This window comes from Cyanistes caeruleus, unplaced genomic scaffold (genome assembly GCF_971803275.1).
Source record: "Cyanistes caeruleus unplaced genomic scaffold, bCyaCae1.hap1.1 HAP1_SCAFFOLD_119, whole genome shotgun sequence".
NCBI classification, from domain to species: Eukaryota; Metazoa; Chordata; class Aves; order Passeriformes; family Paridae; genus Cyanistes; species Cyanistes caeruleus.
The window spans coordinates 469,316-491,742 of NW_028255918.1; the positions used below are offsets into that span (position 1 = coordinate 469,316).

General features: G+C 49.9%; 1 protein-coding gene across 1 annotated transcript; it reads left to right on the plus strand.

Annotated features, from left to right (window-relative positions):
• Positions 1-7,645: 7,645 nt before the first annotated feature.
• LOC147646156 (serine/threonine-protein kinase pim-1-like) lies at positions 7,646-10,978 on the plus strand. The gene is made up of 6 exons (XM_086873879.1): positions 7,646-7,703; positions 9,072-9,175; positions 9,268-9,318; positions 9,628-9,994; positions 10,397-10,576; positions 10,875-10,978. The coding sequence occupies exons 1-6, from the start codon at positions 7,646-7,648 to the stop codon at positions 10,976-10,978; spliced, it is 864 nt and encodes a 287-aa protein (XP_086730005.1).
• Positions 10,979-22,427: the final 11,449 nt, after the last annotated feature.

Genomic DNA, 22,427 nt, shown 5'->3' on the forward strand with positions numbered 1-22,427 from the left:
TGGGCTCCCTTCTAGATTGGAATCACAACTTGCATTATCCAGAGGCCCTGCTGGATGATGGCTTGAAACACTTGAGAAATGCTGGAGGTAAGTTCTCAATGGTCCTTTCCTGGCAGAATAAGCAGTTTCAATGTCCTGGCACCACTGCAGGTGTCAGAACAGAGACATACACGTGTGTGCCCTCGCCCATCGCGTTCCCCTCACCACTGCTGTGGCTCAGTGCTGCCTGTGCAGATGAGCAGAGATGACAGAAGCTTCTGTGGCTGTTGAGTTACAGGTGTGCCTGCAGGGAGGACTTTCCCAGCTCCTGGGTTGGTAACTGTACGCAAGCCCGGCTCCCATCGCAGGGGTGAGTGGTGTGTCCCTCCTGACCCCACAGGCTGAGCACTGGTTTTCTGGGATCCATTCCTGCAAAGGGGAACTGTTTTCTCTTAAGGTCGTCCAAGTGGAAAGAACAAAGCTGCAGGACACCAGAAACCCCATGTGCCATCAAAACCCATGAGGCAAATGCTGAAGGAAATGCTGCAGGGAGGACAAGGTGGGTCCATGTCCCTCAGCCTTCTCCTGAGACTCAGCAGCCAGGACCCCTGCTCTGGCCCTGTCACCCCCCACCAGGGATGTTGCACAGGGCCTGCAAAGAGGGTGGAGAGTGACCAGAGCCAGCCCAGAGCTCCCCAGGCCCCTCTGCAGCTTTGGCCATGTCCATCGACATCTGGTACTCACGATCTAACCCAAACCCCTTGCAGTGCCCACTACCCCAAGGCAGAAGTGGATCCCAGCGCACCATGGACGTGGTTCTGATCTGTACTGGCTTCTAGACTGGGATCAGGACATGGATTATCTGGAAGCCCGGCTAGATGACAGCTGGCAAGACTTGGAGAATGTTCGAGGCAAGTTCTCAATGTGCTTTTCCTGATGGAATAATGTCAAGGTGGCAAGAGCTCACTCATGTGCCATATCCCTTAACATAATCTCAGGGCTGAAGGATTCTGGAAGCCTTGCCCTGCTCCCTTCTGGAGCCCTGAGTGATCCCACAGCATCGCTGTCAGTGGGAGAAAGGAGCATTTAGCTGTCAATCTTCTTCCCATGTGCAATGCCAGTGTCTCCTTCCATGTGCTCTGTGCAGCCACGGAGAGGAGCAGAGAGGGAAGGGGCTGGGCCCAGGGCTGTGCCTTGCGCAGCTCCTTTGCCAGCCCCAGGGAGCCTGAGGATCTCCTGCAGAGCCACGGGAGCTCTTCTGTCCTGCCTTTCTTTGCAGCCAAGCCTCCTGGTGAAGGTGATCTGGCTTCCCAACCCACGTCCAGGACTGAGGCCCTGGGAGATGGCGAGGGTAGGTGAAGGCCTTTCCCCCTGGGAAAGCTGCCAGCTCAGAGCCCAAAGCTCAGCCAGGGCAGCATCGCTGCAGGTGTCAGGACAGAGCCGTGCACGTGTGTGCCCTCGCCCTGCACGATCCCCTCACTACTGCTCAGAATTGGCAGCTTTTTGGAGGAGGGAGGGCCCTGGCCCTGGCCCAAAAGCCAAGGCATTTTTTGAACCTTATCCCCGTATTTGACAAGCATGAGGTCCTGAAAATGCCAGCACCCAAATCAAGAACTTCTCCATCTGGTTCAGCTGTGCCTCTTCCTTTCTCAAGGGATGGACCAAAAGACCATGCAGGTGGAGACGTTTCCCAGAGGAAGCAGTGGCTCATTGGCAGGAAAGAAGGCAATGCCAGGCACAGGCCCAGACACAGGAGGTAATTGCTGTGCTGGGCTCAGCCCTTGGCGGGGCTGTGTGCCAGCAGCTCTTCCCCTAGGGCTGGCCCTTGCATGACCCAGCAGCAGCCAAAGCTGGAGGCACCTCGGCTTCCAGGCCTCTGGAGCTCGTTTCCAGCTCCTGGGAAATGGGACTCATGCACCAACATCTATCCCACTGCAGCTGCTCCCAGAGGTAGTCGTGAGCGCCCAGAGGCCCAAGGCACAGGAGCAGCCCCGAGCGGGAGCCCTGCCACGAGCCCAGGGCCACAGCCAGCCCTGGCTCCCAACTGGGCAGGGGCTGCACTGGCCCCTGACAGGGCCTGGCTCTGTTCCCTTGGGCTGGGGGAGATGTCATGGAGAAGGGAGGCTCAGGGGTGGCAGTGGCTGCTCAGGGATGGGTTTGGCCCGTGTCCCTGGAAGGAGCCACTGCCCAAGCAGCTGTGCTGTCCCCCGGGCTCTGCTCCCGGCCTTCTGGGCTTTGTTGGGTGGCACAGCCTGTGCCAAGGGCCAACAAGGTGCCTGCAGGTCCCAGCTCTGGGGGAAACAGAGAACATCCTGGACATACCCACCATGCTGCCAGCTCAGCAGCGCAGCACAGCACGGGCTCTCACTGCCCATTGCTCCCACAGATGCAGCCAGCACCACAACACGTGTTCCCAATTCCCAGAAGGACATCAGAAGAGGTTTCTGTCAGGGAACACGCTGTTGGCCAGAAGTAATGGCAGGCCTGATTTGTTTGGTGCATTTCTTCGTTTTATGTGGTGTTGGAATCTGGTATTGCTGGAAGACAAAACGGTGAGTGTTTTGTTCATCTTTCCCTCAAACAGCTTCTTTTGAAAGTCTATTGTAGAATAGAAACATTCCCAGTGAGGCTGCTGTGGACCTGTAGATAGTCAGTGGTTGTCCAAATAACTCTGCCAAAAGTTCTGCTGCTGCCCAGGCTTTTAATTGGTCTCTTAATTGCTGGGCCTTGTCCTGGGGAGCCCGCTGGGGCTGCAGCCAGTGCTGGCTCCCACTGAGGCTGCCTGGCCAAGAGCAGCCCCAGGAGCAGCGGGCAGAGGCAAAGCAAGGTGGGCAGGAGAAAGAGCGGGGACGAGATTGCCCTTGAAAGGCAGAGGCGCTCTGGGGCCCGCTCCTGGCCAGGGACCCTGCCCAGAGCCATCCCCTGCTCGCCGGGGCCTTGAGGGGCAGCTGTCCAGCTGGGCCAAGCTGTGCCAGCAGCTCCAGCCGTGCTGGGGAGCCTTGGCCGCTCTGGGCCCTGCTGTGCAGGAGGGTCCCTGCGTGCCAGCGGCAGCTGGGGGGCTCAGCCACCTCCTCTCTCCACAGGAGCACCTCTGCACCTCCAGATGTCCTGCCAAACACATTAGTCTGGGAGACCTGCACCTGTCATCCTCCATCTCCAAGCCAGTGTCCATTTTCCCTGCCACAGCTCCATTTTCAGCTTATTGCTGTGCCGCCAACACCCAGAACAGGACCCTCTGTCCCTGCAGGTGCTGGCCCTGGTGCCTGGCCAGGCCTGAATGTGGGCCCCTCCTGCCAGGGAAGGGCTTGAGCAACACCTTTGGGCTTCTGCTCTGGGCTCTGGCTGGTACCACCAGCACTGGCACAGCTGCTTGGCTGGCCACAGCCTTGGCTGGGCAGGCAGCAGCCGGGCATGGGGTACCATGTCATCTTTGTTTTTCATTTGTAGAAATTAGAAATTTTAGAACTCTTTAGAATTATTATTGATAGAAAGTAACCCAAAATATTTCTTCCCAATTTCCATAGTTGTTTAGTATTTTTCAAATTAGTTTTAGAATTCTGAAAAGGCAACCGCGTTTTGTCTTTGCTTTTCATTTTTAGAAATATGAAACTTTTAGAAATATTTAGAAATATTTTTTGTAGAAAGAAATCTACAAACATTTTTTTACTTATTTCCATAGTAGTTCAGGATTTTTCAAGGTAGTTTTAGAATTCAGATAATCTTGGAACATTTTACACATCTAGAATAAAAACTGAAATTGCATTCAATTGGTAATCTTTATTCTAGGAAGAACTAAGACACCCCAAAACACCCAGCCTACTGGAGAGGCTCTTTTCCTGCTGGAGATTTGTACCTCGTCTCAACAACTAACCTAAGACCTTTCCCCAGATATTTTTCGGGACTTCTGACAAGCTCCCCTCTTAGGCTTCAGAGGGAATCTTTGAGCACAGTGAGAATCCCCCGCTGTGCAGGAGGGTCCCTGTGAGCCAGCTGCAGCTGGGACCTCAGCCATCTCCTCTCTCAATAGGTGCCCCTCTGCAGCTTCACAAGAAAGGCCAAACACCTCCCTCAGGGACACCTGCACCACACATTTCACATTTCCATGCCCATGCCCAATGTCCCTGGCACAGCTGCATTACCAGCTTGCTGCTGTGCAGATGCTGCCACCACCCACAGCAAGGCCCTGTGTCCCTGAAGGGACCCGCCCTGCTCTGTGGCCTGGACTGAAGGTGGGTCCCTCCTGCCAGGGCAGGGCCCAGCACAGCTCTTCTGTTCCAATAAAGAGATGGAGCTCTCACCCCAGTGTCCAGCTGGTACCACCAGCAAAGCCCACACAGCACCAGCCCTGGCTGAGCCCCATGTCCAGGAGCAGGCAGGGCTGACCAGAGTGTGAGTGGCAGGAGCCAGGCAGGGGCTGCTGTGACCAGCAGCGGGGCACTGAGGGGCTGGGGGAGTCCGTGTTGAGCGTCCCTGGGATGAGGGCACATTTCCTTCAGTGGCATCACCTGCGCCTGGACCTCCTCCAGTGCCATGACCAGGAAAAGGGGAAACCATCAAGAGCATCTCCTGGGACACCACCTGACCAGCAATGTCAGCAGGCAAAACCAAGGTTTTGTTTAGCAATGACCCTTTGAAGAAGTCAACGATTGACAGTCAGGGCAGTCCAGTAGTACCGATGGCAGTACTTCCCTCTGGGAAGGGGCTCCTGTCACTTCACAGTCTCCATCCCCCGCCGGGAACCGCAGAACTCCGGCCAGCCCTGCTCCCCCCGTGCCCTTGTCCAGCCTGGCGGGGAGGAGGCTGAACCGGAGCCCTGTGACCTCTTCAAAAGCCAGAAACCAAAGAGAAAGAGAAATTCCCGGGATTAACTTTTAAAGGGTGGTGTTCACAGGTTGATGTCACTTTTCAATGGGCAAAACTACTGTCAGAATTTTGAAGTCTTAAACAGCAGATGAACTGAAGAACCTGCCCTAGCCCTTCCAAACAAGGAAAAAGAATTTGAATTTTATGTGGGTGTTGAACAGAAGCAGGCCAAAGGAGTTCTAGTGCAGGAACACCACAGGGCAGTTCTTGAAGACCAATGGCCCCTTTTTCTAAAATGTTAGACCACTTGGCAAGAGGTGGCCCCATTGCTTGTAAACTTGTGCAGCCACGGCTTTAATGGTAAGTGAGGAGAGTAGGAGGCTCTCTAATCCTTAAAGCCTCACAGCAAGTTAAGGCTGTGGCAACCAAGAAAGTCCCTCACAGAACGGGATGATCCAGATTTAACAAGTGGGAAAGAGTTTAACCCCACTGTCTTTTAACCGGTCCTGAGGGTGAAGACCTGAAGGAAACTCATGACTGGATTCAGGTAATAGATCTCCAGATGCCAAGGAGATATTAAATTATCCTCCCTGGAATTAAAGTTGGGAATTTTTTCTTTCCCTAGAGCAGTAAATTAGGTGGAGGTTTCTGGTTCTGTTCCCAACAGGGCAGCCATTTGGCACAGCCCATGAACACAGCATTGCAGTCCATGTGGCTGTAGGACAGATCCTTGTGTTCCGCTTCTTTCCTCTCCCACTCCCCACTGCCACCAGCTCCCCCCGGGCAATGAGGGGGTTCCCGGCTGAGCGAGGGCAGCACAAACGTGCAGCAGCTCAAGGATCCGCTCCCTGCCCACCTGCCAGGACAGGGCTGCCCTGGGCCTTGCCATGGACAGAGGCTCCCCCTTCTCTGCTCGCTCTGACCCTCCTGCCCCAGCCTCGCTCACTTCCATTCACGTTCCTCCTGTCAGGGACACTCTCCACATGGATCATGGCTCTGATTCCTTGGATCCTCAGCACTGTTTATCCTGGATTTTAGCCAGGGCTTCCCCTGGGTTTGGGGCTGGGCTATGAAGGCTGCAGTGTGTGGAGCTTTCCCCAGCCACCGTTCGGGGTGCATGTCTCCCTTTTCCCCAACAATTTCACTCTGTCTTCTCCTTCCCGACGTTTCCCCTCAGCAGGGCTGAGCCTTTTGCCGCCCTTTTTCCCCTCAGCGCTGGCCCCGCCCCCCGCTCAGGCCTCGCCCCCTCGGCTCGGAGCGGCTCCCCGCCCTCCCCTCCCTAATGAACGCCGTTCCTTCCTCCCTCATTAAAACCTCGCTAATTAATGTCCTGGCGGGCAGGAGCAGGGCTTTGCAGGAGCTCTGTGGGACAGCCTGGCTGCGTGGGGCAGGGCAGAGATGCCCGCTCTAGGCCCTCCCCTTTCAGGGCAGGGATCCAGGGCACCGGGAGCTCCCCCAGAAAAATGCTCCGTCCCGGCCCACAGCTACACGAAAGGGAGAGGAGGAAAGCAGGGTGCCAGTGACACAGCAGCCCTCAAGAGTTCCCCAGCTGTGTGTTCTGCCCCCTCCCACCTCTTCCAGCTCCATGCCATGTGGACAGGAGCTCACAAAGAGCAGGAAAACAGAAACAAGCTCCACAGCGAATTCCTGGGAGAAAAATCCATGGATGGCCAGGAGGCTGCTGTGGCTCCTTCCTGAAAATCGGGGCTGTTGGGAGCACGGCACAGGGTGTCCCAGGACTTAGAGCTGGACACTGAACCCTCCTGGATCTCCTTGACACCCGTCCCAGGCAAGGACTGTCCTGGATATCCTCCTGCATCTGCCCCAGGAAGGTCCCCGCTCCCTGGTGCGGGATGGGACGGGTAGAGGACAAGGAATGAAGGTCAGGAGAAGAATACAGAGATGCTTCTTGCCACTGTAGCAAGAAATTTGGTGCAGTGAAAGCTCAGCTGGAGACGAAGGTGGCCAAAAATGTGAGGCACAATAAAAATTGACTTGTTAAATACATTTATAAAAAAAATATAGAAATTACATCATCCCCTTCCAGGATGTGGATGGTCACCTGATAAACACAGACACCATACAGGTTTTCTAATGCATTCTTTGCATCTCTCTTTGCATCTCACCCATCCCTTCCCAGTGGAGAACATGCATTATACCAAGGGACACTGCAAAGTCCTGGAAAAGGGCAAGCCCTGCTCAGCAGAAAACAAACCACCCCTGACTGAACCACAGCATTCCCATCTTGAATCCAAACGCAGCATGTGCCAGCTATTGGGAAGAAAGGAACCCTATGGCAGTCAAAACCAGAGCAGTGGGACAAGAATGAGCGCTCTTTGGAATATCCTGATTGATTTACAACAGAGGCTCTGCAGAAGTTGGTGAGCTGCTAAGAAAAAACTCTTGCAGTCCTTGCCAGACATTTAAGGAGATCTCCCCAGAGACAGAAGAACTTCTCCTCCCTTTGTCTCTGGGGGATCTTCTCCAGCACAGAGTAGTGGTTGTTTGAAGTTGGTGCAGCTGCAGCATTCTGGGAGCTGGGGCTTGACACAGGTGGCAGCAGCACTCTTCCTGATGTGCTGCCACTTGCTCCAGGGAAGGATTCATTGCAAGGGGCTGAGCTCCGGTTCTTATTTCCAGGCTTTTCCCGGCCATGTTCATCTTCAGGGATGAGCCGGTTGTGTGACCCCTGAATTGGGTGGGGCCGTGATGTCACAAAGGAGCTGAGCGCTGGGGTGATGCAGGGCCATGATGTCACACAGCTGTGCTGGCCACAGCACTGTGACATCACCACGCCAGCCCTATATAAACCGGGCCAGCCCCCGCAGCTGCCAGTGCAGTCACCATGGGACGTGCCGTAGCCATGTGTGACGGTGGCGTCCTGATGCCTGCACTTGTCCTGCTGCTGGTTGCTGTGGCTGGTGGGCCATTGGCCACTGGAAACCACGGAGACAGCAGACGAGGAGGAGATGGAAGCGCCCCAGGGTTAAGCCCAGAGGCTCATGGAGGAACCAAGCAGCCCCTGCAGCTCCCAGGTTCTCCAGGCCTCGGGCGACCCCTCGCAAGCGGCCAGGTGCTCCCGCAAGCCCTCTGGAGAGCTCCTGCAGCTGCAGTCCCTGCATGGCAGTGGCCCAAGAGCTGCAGGAAGTGATGATCCAGCACTGGGCACACAATGGGACATTTGTGCCGCTCTTCTTTGGGATGTGGCAGGCGATGTGGAAAGAACTGGAGAAGCTGATGAAGTGAGGCCACGTGCCCTGCTGTGGCTCGCCCAGCTTCTCCAGAAGCCGCCATCCCTTCAGGAGGCTGCTCCCAGCAAGATTCATCATCCCTGGGAGAGCCTCAACCCTTGCAAGGATGGCACAGCAGAAAAGACCTGTCATCCATGCAAGAAGCTCAGGCTGTCAGAGAATGTCCATGGTGCCAGGAGCCTCCGCTATCTCTGACAGCCTCCATCCCTCGGAGAGGCTCAGCCAGACCTGTCAGCCTGCAGAAGGTGCAGAGCCCAGGGACAGGTCTCCCAGCTCCCTTGGACCCTTGGACCTCAAGAACATGGGTGCAACCCTGACCACTGACAGGGCCAGGGAAAGCCCCCAGGTCCAAGTGGGAGCCCAGCCCGATCCAGGGGAGCCATCTCAGGAGCAGGTGGAGGAGCAGCAAGTGTCCTGGAGCCAGCAGCTGCTGGACCGCAGCTCCCAGGACACGGTGCTGGATGTGCCAGCTGGCAACAGCCCGTGCCTGGTGGAGGAGAAAATTCCTTAGGGACCAGGGAGTTGCTCCCATACAGCCACCGACTACCAACAAGGTTTCCATACCAGCAGGTGAGATCTAAGGAATTGTCTGAGGCTCCCATGGGGCTCTTGAGGGGCATTCCCAGGCCAGGCCAGGGCTCCTGAGGGCAGCATAGTTGCTGGCTGTTTGCAGAAGGCACTGATGCCAGGGCTTCAAACCAGACCTCTCTGCTTTGCAGCTGCTCCTGGGACCCCCCTGTGCGAAGCCTCGGGCTGTAGCCCTGGCCGTCCACAAGAGCAGAGTCCAGCCCAGGACACCGGGGACAGCAACGGTGCCGCCCTGCCCCGCTCCACTCGGGCTCCTGCAGCCGCCTCTGTGCCCTGCCCTGGCCCAGCTGTGCCGCTCGCCAGCCCAACGGCTGCAAGGCGGTGGCCGCTGCCCGGCGCACAGGGGGAACCAGGTCAGAGCAAGGTGGCCAGCACTGGCTGGGGCCGCTGCACTGGCGGGCACTCGGGGGGTTCCTGGGCACAAGGCTGATGGCTCAGTCTTGGGCACAGGGCACAAGAAGGAGATGTGGGAGCTGTACCAGCTGGGCCCGCAGCTGGGGAGTGTTGGTTTTGGCACCGTTTTCTCAGGGACCCGCCTCTCAGATGGGAGCCTGGTAAGTGGCCAGGACGGCTGGGCATGGCAGGAGGGCCGGGGGCAGCGCAGGGCAAGGCTTGAGCTCAGCCCCCCTCTCTCCATGGCTTGCAGGTGGCCATCAAGTGCGTGGCCCAGGACACGGTCCTGCAGTGGGACGAGCTGGTGAGTGAGCGGGAACAGCAGGACAGAGCGGGCTGTGGCAAGCAGGGATATGGCCGGGGCCAAGGGTGGGACACGGCCGCGGGCAGCGGGTGTGGGCTCAGCGTGCGAGGCCCAGCACGGCGGGCCCGGGGATGCCAAACAGCGGCGGTGGGTCCAGGCAGGGGCCACCTCCCAATCAGCTCCCAGGCGGGAGGAATGCCAAGCAGCAGGGAGGCTGCCCAAGGCGGCACTGGGGCATCCCGGGCAGGGGCATTGCAGCCACAGGGGAGCATCAGGCCCTGTGATGGAGGCATAGTCTCGTCCTCACAGCCCGACGGCACCTGTGTTCCGCTGGAGATTGTGCTGATGGAGAAGGTGGGCTTTGGTTGCCGCAGAATCATCCAGCTCCTCGACTGGTTCGAGCTGCCTGACAGCTTTGTGCTGGTGATGGAGCATCCGGAGCAATCTCGGGATCTCTTGCATGTCCTGCTGGAGCAAGAGTTCCTGAGCGAGGAGGCAGCGCGCTGGCTTTTCTGGCAGGTACTGGAGGCCGTATGGCACTGCACCACCTGCGGCGTCCTGCACCGGGACATCAAGCCAGAGAACCTCCTCGTGAACCCGGAGACTGGCGACCTGAAGCTCATCGATTTCGGTTGCGGCACCTTCCTCCAGGAGCGGGCCTTCACACAGTTTGCCGGTGAGCCCAGAGTGCAGGTCCTGCTCCCAGTGCCGGGCACTGCACGGCCCCATTCCCTCCTGGGCCGCGGAGTGCGGCATTCAGCCGGCTGCCGGCTGCCCTGGGGCATGGGGCAGGTGCTGTGCCCCAGGAGCCGGCTGCTGGCCCTGCCGACAGCAAGGGGCTGCAAAAGCCGGGCCCCGGTGCCTCAGCTTGGCAGGCTCGCAAGGCCTTGGGCTGCTCCGCTGGCCTTCTCAGCCTTGCAGAATGGTTTCTGTGCTTTGGCCCATTGTCAGGGGGAGGCAGGCAGGCCTTGGGGGGAAGTTGTGGCCACAGCAGCCGCCCCTGCCTCTGGCAGGAGGCTGGCGCCAGGCTCTGGAAGGCAGCAGCCTGCGCCTGAGCAGCGCCGCCCTTCTCCCCTAGGAACACGCACGTACTGCCCACCCGAGTGGATCGGCCTGCGCTGCTACCACGGCGATGGGGCGACCATCTGGTCCCTGGGCGTGCTGCTGTTTGAGATGGTGTGCGGGTTCCTGCCCTTCGAGAAGGAGCGTGACATCGTGTTGGGGCAGCTCCTCTTCTTCCTGCAGGAGGTCTCTCCAGGTTGGTACGTGGCCTGAAGAAGGCAGGCTTTGGCAGGTGGCACCGCGCAGCCCAGCCCGGCCCTCCCGCAGCTGCGCGGGATGTCCATGTGCCCTCAAGGGCCGGCTGCAGCAGGTGGCCCGTGGCAGGCTGGGTGTGGCACGCTTGGCTGAAGGAGGGGACGCTTGTCCTGCCGTGCCGCTCTCCCGCCCAGGGCAGCTCCGAGCACACGCAGCGTGGCCCGGCTTCAGCAGGCGCAGGGAGCAGCTGGGCAGGAGCCTTCTGCAAGTGAGCGCCGTTTTCTGCCTTCTCTCCCCAGAGTGCCAACATCTGATCCGCTGGTGTTTGTCCAAGCACCCCATGGATCGGCCAGTGCTGGAGCAGATCTTCTACCACCCTTGGGTGTTGGGCGGGCATTTCTGATGCCTTGGTGCAGCCTCTGCAGCACCCAGTTCCCGTGTCCCACGCAGGACTGAGGGCCCAGGAAATAAAACAACCCGAAACCCACTGTGGGCTGGCGAGTCTGGTCCTTGTTAGCAACTTCAGCTAAGGGAACCTCTTGGCAAATGGGGTAATCAGAGCGTTCCCTTCAGCCTTTGTCAAGCTTTTGATGCCTTTCCTCCAGGTTGTCCCTCAAAATCAGAGGGGGGTGGAGCCTGCACCAGTCCCCCCCAAATCGGTGAGAGGCAGAGACTACTCCCAGGCCCCTCAAAACTGGAGGAGGATGGAGACGATCCCTGGGCCCCCCAAACTGAAGGGAGATAAATACCCAGCCCCCCCAAAATAAGAGATTAATGTAGCCCAGAGTAGCCCCCAAGTGCGAGTGGGAAGGGGAGACTGCCAGCCCCCCCAAAGAGGAGGGGAATTGTGGCTGTGCCAGCCCCGCAAATTGCAACGGGACAGAGAACACCCTTGGCCTGGAAAAGGTCAAAGAGTGGTTGGGGGCTGCCAGGATGGTGACAACACTGGCACCCCCCAAATCAGAGGGGGACAAAGAGCCCGCACAGGCTTCCCAGAAGCAGAAAGGGGGCAGCAAATATCCCCTGTCCCCCTAAGTCGGAGGGGCACAGACACAACTCGAGCCCCCCATATTGGAGGGGGACAGACACAAAAAGCCCCACAAAAAGAGCATGGGGAATCAAGACCTCTACCGGCCCTGCAAAGGTAAGGAGGATGGAGAAACTCCCCATCTGTCTTCGTTTTGGAAGACAGGTGTGTCATGGGGTGACTTTACCTTTAAGATAGCTTTGGGAGCTGGGAGGAAGTTGGAGCTGCGAGAGGCTGATGGGAGTCTTTTCTTGTGACCAATTATTGGTCATTTCTAAGAATTGACAGCAGTTTTGACCATTGAAAAGTGAGATCAACTTGTGAACACCACCTTGAGATGTAAAGCCAGGGCTCTCTTGTTCTCTTTGGTTTCTGGCTTCTGACGAGGTAACAGGCTCTATCTCGGCCTCCTCCCCCCTCCAGGCCGGACAAGGCCGCAGAGGGCGGGGGGGGAGAAACGGAGCCGGCCGGCCTGGCTTGGTTTGCAGTTTCTGCTGCTGGACTGAAACCTGACACCATCAACATCTGCAGCTTTCCAAGACTTTAACTCTTACTACCTGGATAAAACGTACAGATTACTCCTTTTTCCCAGAGAGACAGAGAGAGAGAGACAATCAACATGAAGAAGACATCATAAAACCGTCAAAGACTGTGAAGGAAAGAGTTAAGTTTTAGATGAGGAAGAGAGAATAAGGAGATGCTTTAATTAAGCTGAAATATTTTTCTGTTAAAGCTATGGAGATGGACAATAGTGTTCTGAAAAAGAGCTCCTTTAATTCATGACAGAGTATATTGGGAGGAATGGAGTGTTCAAAGGGTGGATTTAGAGCAAATAGTGAAGCGATTGTGATGCTGTGAGATACTGAAACAGAGAGAGAAGTAATAGTTGAAGATTTGTGGCCTTTTGAGAGGCAAAGAGCAAACTTCTGTTTCCAGGGAAGCTCACAGAGACAGATGAAGAGAACTTTTGCCTTTGAATAATTCATCCTTAAAAATGACACCCCTAGACTCATTGACCCATACACACCTCAGAGTGATGTGAAATGGGAGGAGTGAACTGCTGACAGATTTTTTCCAGGCAGCTGGCATCAGAGAAATAGAAAGCTATAACAGAAATGGTTTTCTTGCGAAAAACTCCATAGATTAGCAGAAGAAGACTTCTGTTTCTCTACAAAGCTGATGAAAAGACTCTAGCAGGAATTGGGAATGTTTTAAACACCAAAGTTCCAAGTTTTTTGTTTCTATGTTGTCATGTGAACAAAGGAATGGTTGGGTAGTGGGGGAGAAGGAGGTTTTCTGGAAGTTATTCTGGTTTTCTTATTCTTGTAGTTCTGTTAAAAAACTTTCTTTATTCCTTTAAAGTTTTAAGCCTCTTTTGCTCTTATTCTAATGTATATCTCACAGCAAGAAATAAGTAAGTTTTCTTGTAATTTTTTAGCTGCTGCTTTAAAACCATGACATTTATTTGGTGCATTGGCCAGGAAACAAAATTAGGAAATCTAAACCACAACATTGTGCTGCACCCCAGGGCCAGGCTCTGCCTCTCTTTGCTCTGGCTGCTGCTTCCAAGCTGTCCTCTGTGATTTGGATTTGCAAGCCACCTCTCTGACCAGCTTCCACTTTGCTTGAAAAATTCAGCACCATGTGGGTGGCTGAACAAGTCCCAGAGCTGGGGAGAAGGATTTGAGATGCAATTTGCATCCCACAGTTGTTACAGTGGGGAAAATGTCGCATCCCTCCTGTGCCTGGAGCTGCTAATCTTGTTGCAAACACTGAAAACCTCTTCAGCTTCTCTCATTCTACCTAAATTTAATGACTGCTTTGATTTCACACCTCTTTCATGCATGTTTTTCCTCTGTCCTTGACAAGAATTGTCAGGCCTGAGAAATTTTGTTGAGCCTTGGGACAGCTCCCATCATCTATCCCTGCTCCTAATACTGCTTTGAATTCTCTTGGGAATGTGAGCATGAGGGAAACTGGGGGGACTTTAGTGAGAGGAAAAGTGAGGCACAGAGGCTGAAGTGCAAATGCAGAGTGTGCAGGGTCACCACAGTCTGCAGTGCTGTGGGGATTTGGGCCATGCAAACAGATGTTTCTTCTCTGGGAATGGCTGATTCCTTTGGTGTGTCTCCTCCTGAAATTGCTGTGCACCAGGGCTGGTGCTGGAGCTGCAGCAGCACAAAGTTGCCAGGGAGCCGTGTGGGAGCCAGTGGGAATCATTTCTTTGCTGCTTTGGATGAAAAGTTGTGACATGAATCTCAGTGTCAGGGAGGTGCCACGTTCATGCTGCTGCAGTGCCCACACACGGTGTCTGGAGACAGCTCAGGAGAAAAGGAAGAAAAGCCAGGATGAAATCCCATGTGCTACTGAACTCTATCAGAAAGTGCTTGGAGTGAAGTGTGTGAAGTGACTGGGGAGAGCTGGATAGAAGGGACAGCTCTGAGAAGTGTGTGGCACATCACTGACATCCTTGCAGTGATCTTTGCACAGAGATGAAAAAGTATCAGTTTGCATGGCCTGAATCTCTGGATTCTCTGGGTCTGGAAATTCTGCGTGTTGCACAAGCTGTGCTGAGCTCACCTGGCTCCGAAATATCTGAAATATCATCTCTGTACCTTAGGCAGGAAGAGCATCAGAGTTGTGAAGAGATGAATAAAAATCAGTCGTAACCCAGAAGCAAACCTTGGCAATAGACATGTGTGGCAGGTGAGGAGACTGAAAGCTTTCATTCTTGTCCTGGGAGAATGAATTCAGCAATAAAAAATCCTGTCTCTTGGCATTAAAATACTTTAGTTTCAGCTCTGCCCCAGCCCATCAATGTCCCTGTGTGGTTGGGGGTTGTTCTCCCCCTGTAGCTCTCTGCAGGTTGGTGCTAATTCAAGATGTTCTGGCAGGTTCCAATGTTTTGGTGCCCGAGCAGGGAGTGCAGAACAGGGATTACAAGTGCTGACATTTGCTGGGCTAGAAAGTCCAAGGGACAAATTTGTGCCAATTAAGGTCTCCCCTTTAACTAGGAGGAACAATTGATGTTGTGCTTGCAGCAGAGTGTGGTGAGAGAGGGGGTTTCCAAAGGAAATCTTGGTGCATGTGGGCCAGAGGCCCCTGTGCTGAGGCTCCCTCCAGGCTGGCTCCAGCCGCTCAGGGTGCACAGGAAGCAGGCTGCCCGCAGCCCAGTGCAGCCTCCTTAGCCCTGGGGCTAGCCAGGGAAGAGCCATGGATGAGGCTGAGCCCTGCTCCCATGTGGGATGCCATGGGACAGGGCCCACTGGGATTTGCCCCTCCAGCTACCAAGTGTGTGCAGAGAAACTGCAAGGAGAGGGTGAGCTCTGTCAGTGGGACGCCCTGTGCACAGGGAGCCCACTCCTGGGGTGGCTGTGCCAGCTCCCGCAGGGACATCCAGCCCTGGGAACCTGGAGCGAGTGGAAAGCACAACTTTGCAAATGTGCCCGAGGCAAATGCAAAGAGAACTGGGGTGTGAAAAACAAAGAATGTTTATTTGTAGAAGAAAAGGAACAAGAATGAACTACACAACATATTTACATTGTAAGAATATTGGTAACAACAACAACAACAAACTATAGAACCTATTTACCTAAGAACATATCTAACAAAACTACATGAAACGTATTTACAGAACACCTAAGCAAACTCTAAAACGTCTATCAGAACACAACAACTGTAAAACGTATATACAGCAGGGTGGCATCTGTGTCCGGGATGTGCCTCAGTCCTGGAAGAAAAACAAGTAGCACGGTCAGTGCAGTCAGGCATGGAGGGGTGTTCCATGTGCTGCCAGGCTGGGACACTGGCACAGTGGGACTCTGCTGCCAGAAGTGAGGCTGGCTGGGGCTGGGGGCTGTGGCCCAGGCACTGGAACAGGGCTTGTGTGGCCCACAGCAAGCCCAGGCCAGGCCAGGGATGGCCAGCAGAATCCAGTGCATGGGCTAGCGTGTCCCTGAGCAGGGAGTGCCCAGCCCAGCCCCAGGCTGGCAGCAGGGGACCCACTCTGCCTGTGGGGAGCACCTGCCTGTTCTGCTGCTGGCATCGCTCTTCATCCCAACACCATGTCCTCCTCATCGTCTTTTACATCAATCTCCATCTCCTCAATATTGTCTTCCATGTCCACCTCCATTTCTACTTCCGTCTGATCCACATCCACATCCATCTCTTCCTCTCTGGTGTTCTCTCCATCCACTTCCATTTTCTTGTCCGTATCCATTTGTGTATCAACCTCCATCTCCTCCTCTGTGTCTGTGCCAGCCTGCAGAGGTAGCAAAATCTCCCAGTGGGTCCCTTTCCCACACTATCCCACAGAGCTCCAGCCCAGCCAGGCAGCTGCGGGGTGTCCACCTCCGTGGAATAGTACCATACCTTCTTTGGAGCAAATGCAGACATCCTGCAGGGATGGAGAGCAAAATGCACTCAACGGGGAGCTTTTGGGACTGCTGGGGGTATGAGGGAGCAGGTGACAACAAGGTGACAGGGGTAGGCCTGGAGCAGGGTGAAGAGCGTGCTGACACAAGGAGCCAAGGGTTGTGTTGTGGCCGTTGCTGGATGCTGGAAGTTCTAGCTGGAGCGTGCACTGTGACATCAGTGCCAGGAGCCCAGGCCCAGGCTGAAGTGGACAAGGGAGATGCTAGAATGATGGAATCCCTGGGTGCTTGGGCTTGGAAGGGACCCTAAAGACCATCTTGTTCCAAGCTGAGCAATCTTCCCCCAGAACAGGTTGCTCAGAGCCCTGCTCCCAGCTGGCCTTGGATGTTGCCAAGGATGGAGCATCCCCAGCCTCTGTGCCCAGCCTGGGCCAGTGGCCCAGCAGCCTGAGTGGAAAAGAGCAGCTGCATTAGATCCAACTTCAATCTCACTCCTGCAGTTGAAAGCCTTCTCCTCTCTGTGCCCATCTTTCCTAGAGCTGCAGGGAGGCCTCCCCAGCCCCTTCTCTTTCCAGGCTGAGCATCCCCAGCCCCACATGGACAGCACTCAGATCCGTGGGGGTCGAGGCTAAAGGGTGGCAAACGGCATCAGGAAGTGAGAGATGGAAGCTTTTGGAGATGGAAGGTTTGCCTCTAAATGTAGAAAAGAAATGAAAGTGGAGGGGAAAATGGTGAGACTCTGGCTCTGTTCTAACTGGGGAAGATTTTCTTCTCTTCTTTTCTGTCATGCTGCCCCAAGTTTTGTTGTTTGAAAGGAGGTTTGGGAAAATATCCATTGTCTTCTCCATTAATAAAAAAATCCCACAAAATTCCAGTTAAATCTTACAAAATTCCCATAAAAATCCCACAAAATGGCAGAAAAATCCCACAAAATTCCCTAAACTTTGTTAAAATCCCACAAATTGCAGAAGAAATCCACAAAATTGCAGAAAAAATCCACAAAATTCCAGAAGAATTCCACAAAAATTAATGAAAAATCCCATCATTCTTTAATTTTTCTTTAAATCCCACAACATTCTAGAAAAAATGCACAAAATTCCACAAAAAAACCAACAAAATTCCCTAAATCTTTTCAAATTCCCACATCCAAGAAAAATCCCTCAAAATTCTTGACATCTCCTGAAAATCCCACAAAATTTCAGAAAATGCCACAAAATTCCTGAAAACTTTCAAAAAATTCCACAAATAATCCACCAAGTTCTACAAGAAACTTTAACTAAATTCTCTAAATTACCTCAAATTCCCACAAAATTGCAGAAAAGCTCCACAAAATTCCCTAAATCTACTCAAAATCCCACCAAATTCCAGAACTATACCACAAAATCTCCTCCAGTTTTCAAAGACAGCCAGAAATAACCCTCAAAATTCCAGAAAAAATCCACAAAATTTCAGAAAAATCCCACGGTTTCCCAAATCACTTCAAAATTCCTCGATATTCCCCAAATTTTCTCAAAATTGCATAAAATTCAAAAAAACTCTACAAAATTCCACAAGAACTCCACAAAAATATTTTAATTTTCTCAAAATTCCAGAAAAATTCCACAAAAATCCCACAAAAGTCCACAAAAATCCAGGAAAATCTCACAGAATTCTTTAAGTCTCTTCAAAATCCCACAAAATTCCACAAAAAATGTTCAAAATTCCACCAAAATTCACAAAACTTCAGTAAAATCTGATAAAATTCTACAAAAATCTCACAGAATTAAAGAAAAATTCCACAAAATTGCAGTAAAATCTGATAAAATGACACAAAAATCCCAAGAATTCCACAAAATCCCACGTAATTCTACAAAAATGCCACAGAATTCTTCAAATTTTCATAAAATTTACAAAAATCCAGAAAAAATCCCACAAAATACTTTACATTTTCTCAATATCCCACAAAATTCCAGAAAAAATCCACAAAATTCCAAAAAAGTCCCAAGAAATTCCAGAGACATTCCAAAAACTTCCACAAAAATCCCACAAAATTTCCTACATTTTCTCAAAATCCCACGTCTAATGGACTGACATTTCAAAAAACAAACACCTAAGGAAATTGAAGCTGCTGGAGGCTGAGAGGAGTTTTTCTCCTGGCAATAAGAGGCCATATCTGAGAAGTGCCAGCAGTTTTGACTCTGTCAAAAATCTCCAAAAATCCCACAAAATTCCACAAAAATCCCACAAAATCATTTAAATCGCCTCAAAATTTCCACAAAAATCTACAAAATTTCCACAAAATTCTAGAAAAATTTCAAAAATTCCATACATTTCCTCAAAATCCCATAAGATTCCACAAAAATCTTACAAAAAATCTTTTCTTGGATTTTGTGGGATGCCTCTGGAATTTTGTGGGATTTTTTTTGTAATGTTTTGCAATTTTCTGCTATTTTGTGGGATTTTGAGGAGACGTGAAGAATTTTGATGGATTTTCCTTGAATTTTGTGGAGATTTGAGGGGATTTTGTGGGATGTTTCTGGAATTTGGTTGGGTTTTGAGAAGATTTAGGGAATTTTGTTGGACTATTTCTGCAATCTTGAGAGATTTTGAGGAGATTTGAAGAATTTTGAGGGATTTTTGTTAGATTTTGTGGAAATTTGTTTGGTTTTTGTGAGATGTTTCTGGAATTTGGTAGGGTTTTGAGAAGATTTAGGGAATTTTGTGGGATTTTTCCAGAATTTTGTGGGACTTTTTCTGAAATTTTTTGGGATATTGAAGAGATTTGGTGGGATTTTGGTGGAATGTTTGTGGGATTTTGAGGAGACGTGAAGAATTTTGATAGATTTTCCTTGAATTTTGTGGAGATTTGTGGAGATTTTGTGGGATGTTTCTGGAATTTTGTGGGACTTTAGAACATTTAGGGAATAGTGTGGGGTTTTTCTTTAATTTTCTGGAATTTTCTTCAATTTTTTGGAAATTGGAGGAGATTTTGTGGGATGTTTCTGGAATTTGGTAGGGTTTTGAGAAGATTGAAGGAATTTTGTGGGACTTTTTCTGGAATCTGGAGGGATTTTGGAGAGACTTGAAGAATTTTTGGGGTTTTTCGTTAGATTTTGTGGAAATTGGTGGAGATTTTTTGAGATGTTGCAGGAATTTGGTTGGGTTTTGAGAAGATTTAGGGAATTTTGTGGGATTTTTCTGTAATTTTGTGGAATTTTTCTAAAATTTTGTGGGATATTGATGATATTTTGTGGGATTTTGGTGAGATGTTTTTGGGATGTTTGTGGGATTTTGAGGAGACATGAAGATTTTTGATGGATTATCCTTGAATTTTGTGGGGATTTTGTGGGATGTTTCTGGAATTTGGTAGGGTTTTAAAAAGATCTAGGGGATTTTGTGGAACTTTTTCTAAATCTTGAGGGATTTTGAAGACACTTGAAGAAATTTGTTGGATTTTTGTTAGATTTTGTAGAAATTTGTGGGGATTTTGTGGGATGTTTCCAAAATTTGGTAAGGTTTTTAGAAGATTTAGGGAATTTTGTGGCATTTTTTGGCAATTTTGTGGAATTTTTCTAGAATTTTGTGGGATATTGAAGAGATTTGGTGGGATTTTGGTGGGATGTTTGTGGGATTTTGAGGAGACTTGAAGAATTTTGATGGATTTTCCTTCGATTTTGTGGAGATTTGTGGGAATTTTGTGGGATGTTTCTGGAATTTGGTAGGGTTTTGAGAAGATTTAGGGAATTTTGTGGGATTTTTCTAAAATTTTGTGGGTTATTGGATATATTTTGTGGGATTTTGGTGGGATGTTTTTGGGTTGTTTGTGGGATTTTGAGGAGACTTTAAGAATTTTGATGAATTTTCCTTGAATATTGTGGAGATTTGTGGGGATTTTGTGGGATGTTTCTAAAATTTGGTAGGGTTTTGAGAAGATTTAGGGAATTTTGTGGGACTTTTTCTGGAATCTTGAGGGATTTTGTGGAGATGAAGAATTTTGTGGGATTTTTGTTAGATTTTGTGGAATTTTGTGGAGTGCTGGTGGGATGTTTCTCGAATTTTGTGGGATATTTTTTTCTAATGTGAAATTTTCTGCTCTTTTGTGAGATTTTGAGGAGACTTGAAGAATTTTGTGGGATTTTTCTTAGATTTTGCGATATTTCTTTTTAATTTTGTGGGATTTGGAGGAGACGTGAAGAATTTTGAGGGATTTTTCTTGAATTTTGTGGAAATCGGTGGAGATTTTGTGAGATGTTGCAGGGATTTGGTTGGGTTTTGAGAAGATTGACAGAATTTTGTGGGATTTTTCTGTAATTTTGTGGAATTTTTCTAGAATTTTGTGGGATACTGAGGAGATTTTGTGGGATTTTGGTGGGACGTTTGTGGGATTTTGAGGAGACGTGAAGATTTTTGATGGATTATCCTTGAATTTTGTGGAGATTTGTGGAGATTTCGTGGGATGTTTCTGGAATTTGGTAGGGTTTTGAGAAGATTTAGGGAATTTTGTGGGACTTTTTCTGGAATCTTGAGGCATTTTGAGTAGACTTGAAGCATTTTGTGGGATTTTTTCTTAGATTTTGTGGAAATTTGTGTGGATTTTGTGGGATGTTTCTGGAATTTGGTAGGGACTTCAGAACATCTAGAGAATAGTGTGGCATTTTTCCTCAATTTTGTAGGATTTTCCTAGATTTTTTGGAAAATGCAGGAGATTTTGTGGGATGTTTCTGGAATTTTCAGGGTTTTTGGGGAGACATGAAGAATTTTGAGGTATTTTCTTAGATTTTGTGGAAATTTGTGGAGATTGGGTGGGATGTTTCTGGAATTTGGTTGGGTTTTGAGAAGATTTAGAGAGTTTTGTGGGATGTTTCTGGAATTTTGTGGGGCTTTTCCAAAATTTTGTAGGATTTTGAGGAGACTTGAAGAATTTGAGGGATTTTTCTTGAATTTTGTGGAAATTGGTGGAGATTTTGTGAGATGTTGCAGGAATTTTGTAGGATTTTTTTTTGTAATGTTGTGGAATTTTCTGCTATTTTGTGGGATTTTGAGGAGACTTGAAAAATTTTGAGGGATTTTTCTTGAATTTTGTGGAAATTTGTTGGGATTTTGTGGGATGTTTCTGGAATTTGGTAGTGTTTTGAGAAGATTTAGGGAATTTTGTGGGACTTTTTCTGGAATCTTGAGGGATTTTGAGGAGACATGAAGAATTTTGAGGTATTTTCTTAGATTTTGTGGAAATTTGTGGAGATTGGGTGGGATGTTTCTGGAATTTGGTTGGGTTTTGCGATGATTTAGGGCGTTTTGAGGGATGTTTCTAGAATTCTGTGGGACTTTTCCAAAATTTTGTGGGATTTTGAGGAGACTTGAAGAATTTTGAGGGATTTTTCTTGGATTTTGGGGGCATTTGTGGAGATTTTGTGGGATATTTCAAGAATTTTTGGCATATTGAGGAGATTTATGGAAGTTTGTGGGATTTTTCTTGAATTTTGTGGACTTTTGAGGACATTTTGTGGGATGTTGCTGGAATTTGGTAGAATTTTGAGAAGATTTAGGGTATTTTGTGGGATGTTTCTGGAATTTATTTGCGATCTTTAAGAGATTTTGAGGGATTTTGAAAAGAGATGAAGAATTTTGAGGGATTTTTCTTAGATTTTGTGGACAGTTGTGAAGATTTGGTGGGATGGTTCCCGATTTTTGTAGGGTTTTGAGAAAATTTAGAGAATTTTGTGAATTTTTTCTGGAATATTCTAAGGATTTTCAAGAATTTTGTGTGATTTTGAAGAGCTGTGGGAATTTTGTGTGATTGTTCTTAGATTTTATGGGCATCTGTGGAGATTTTATGGGATGCTGCTGGAATTTGGTAGGGGTTTGGGAAAATGTAGGGAATTCTGTGAGATTTTCCGGGAATTTTGTGGGGCTTTTCAAGAATTTTGTGAGATTTTGAGGAGACTTGAAGAATTTTGAGGCATTTTTTCTTAGATTTGGTGGAGTTGGTTTAGATTTTGTGGGATGCTTCTGGAGTTTGGTATGGTTCTGGGAAGATTTAGGGAATTTTGTAGGATTTTTCTTGAATTTTTCTGACATTTGTGGAGATTTTCTGGGTTGTTTCTAGAATTTTCTGGGATATTGAGATGATTTAGGCAATTTTGTAGGATTTTTTCTGGAATATTCTAAAGCTTTTCAAGAATTTCTTGGGATTTTGAGGAGCTGTGGGAATTTTGTAGGATTTTTCAAAAATATTGGCATTTCTGTAGATTTTGTGGGATGTTTTTGGAATTTGTTAGGGTATTGGGAAAATTTAGGGAATTTTGTAGGATTTTTCTGAAATTTTGTGGATTTTTGTGTAGGTTTTGTGGAATGTCTCTGGAATTTGGAAGGGTTTTGAAAAGATTTAAGTAATTTTTTGGGATTCTTTGGGAATTTTGTGTGATGTTTCAAGAATTTTGTGGGATTTTTCTGGAATTTTGTGGAAAATTGAG

Excerpts from the sequence above, each read along its gene's own strand:
- LOC147646156 (XM_086873879.1), top strand. The coding sequence starts at position 7,646 with ATGTGTGACGGTGGCGTCCTGATGCCTGCACTTGTCCTGCTGCTGGTT. Across the intron at positions 7,704-9,071 it reads GCTGCTGGTTGCTGTGGCTG|GGCACAAGAAGGAGATGTGG; the intron begins GTGGGCCATTGG and ends TCTTGGGCACAG. Across the intron at positions 10,577-10,874 it reads CCTGCAGGAGGTCTCTCCAG|AGTGCCAACATCTGATCCGC; the intron begins GTTGGTACGTGG and ends TTCTCTCCCCAG.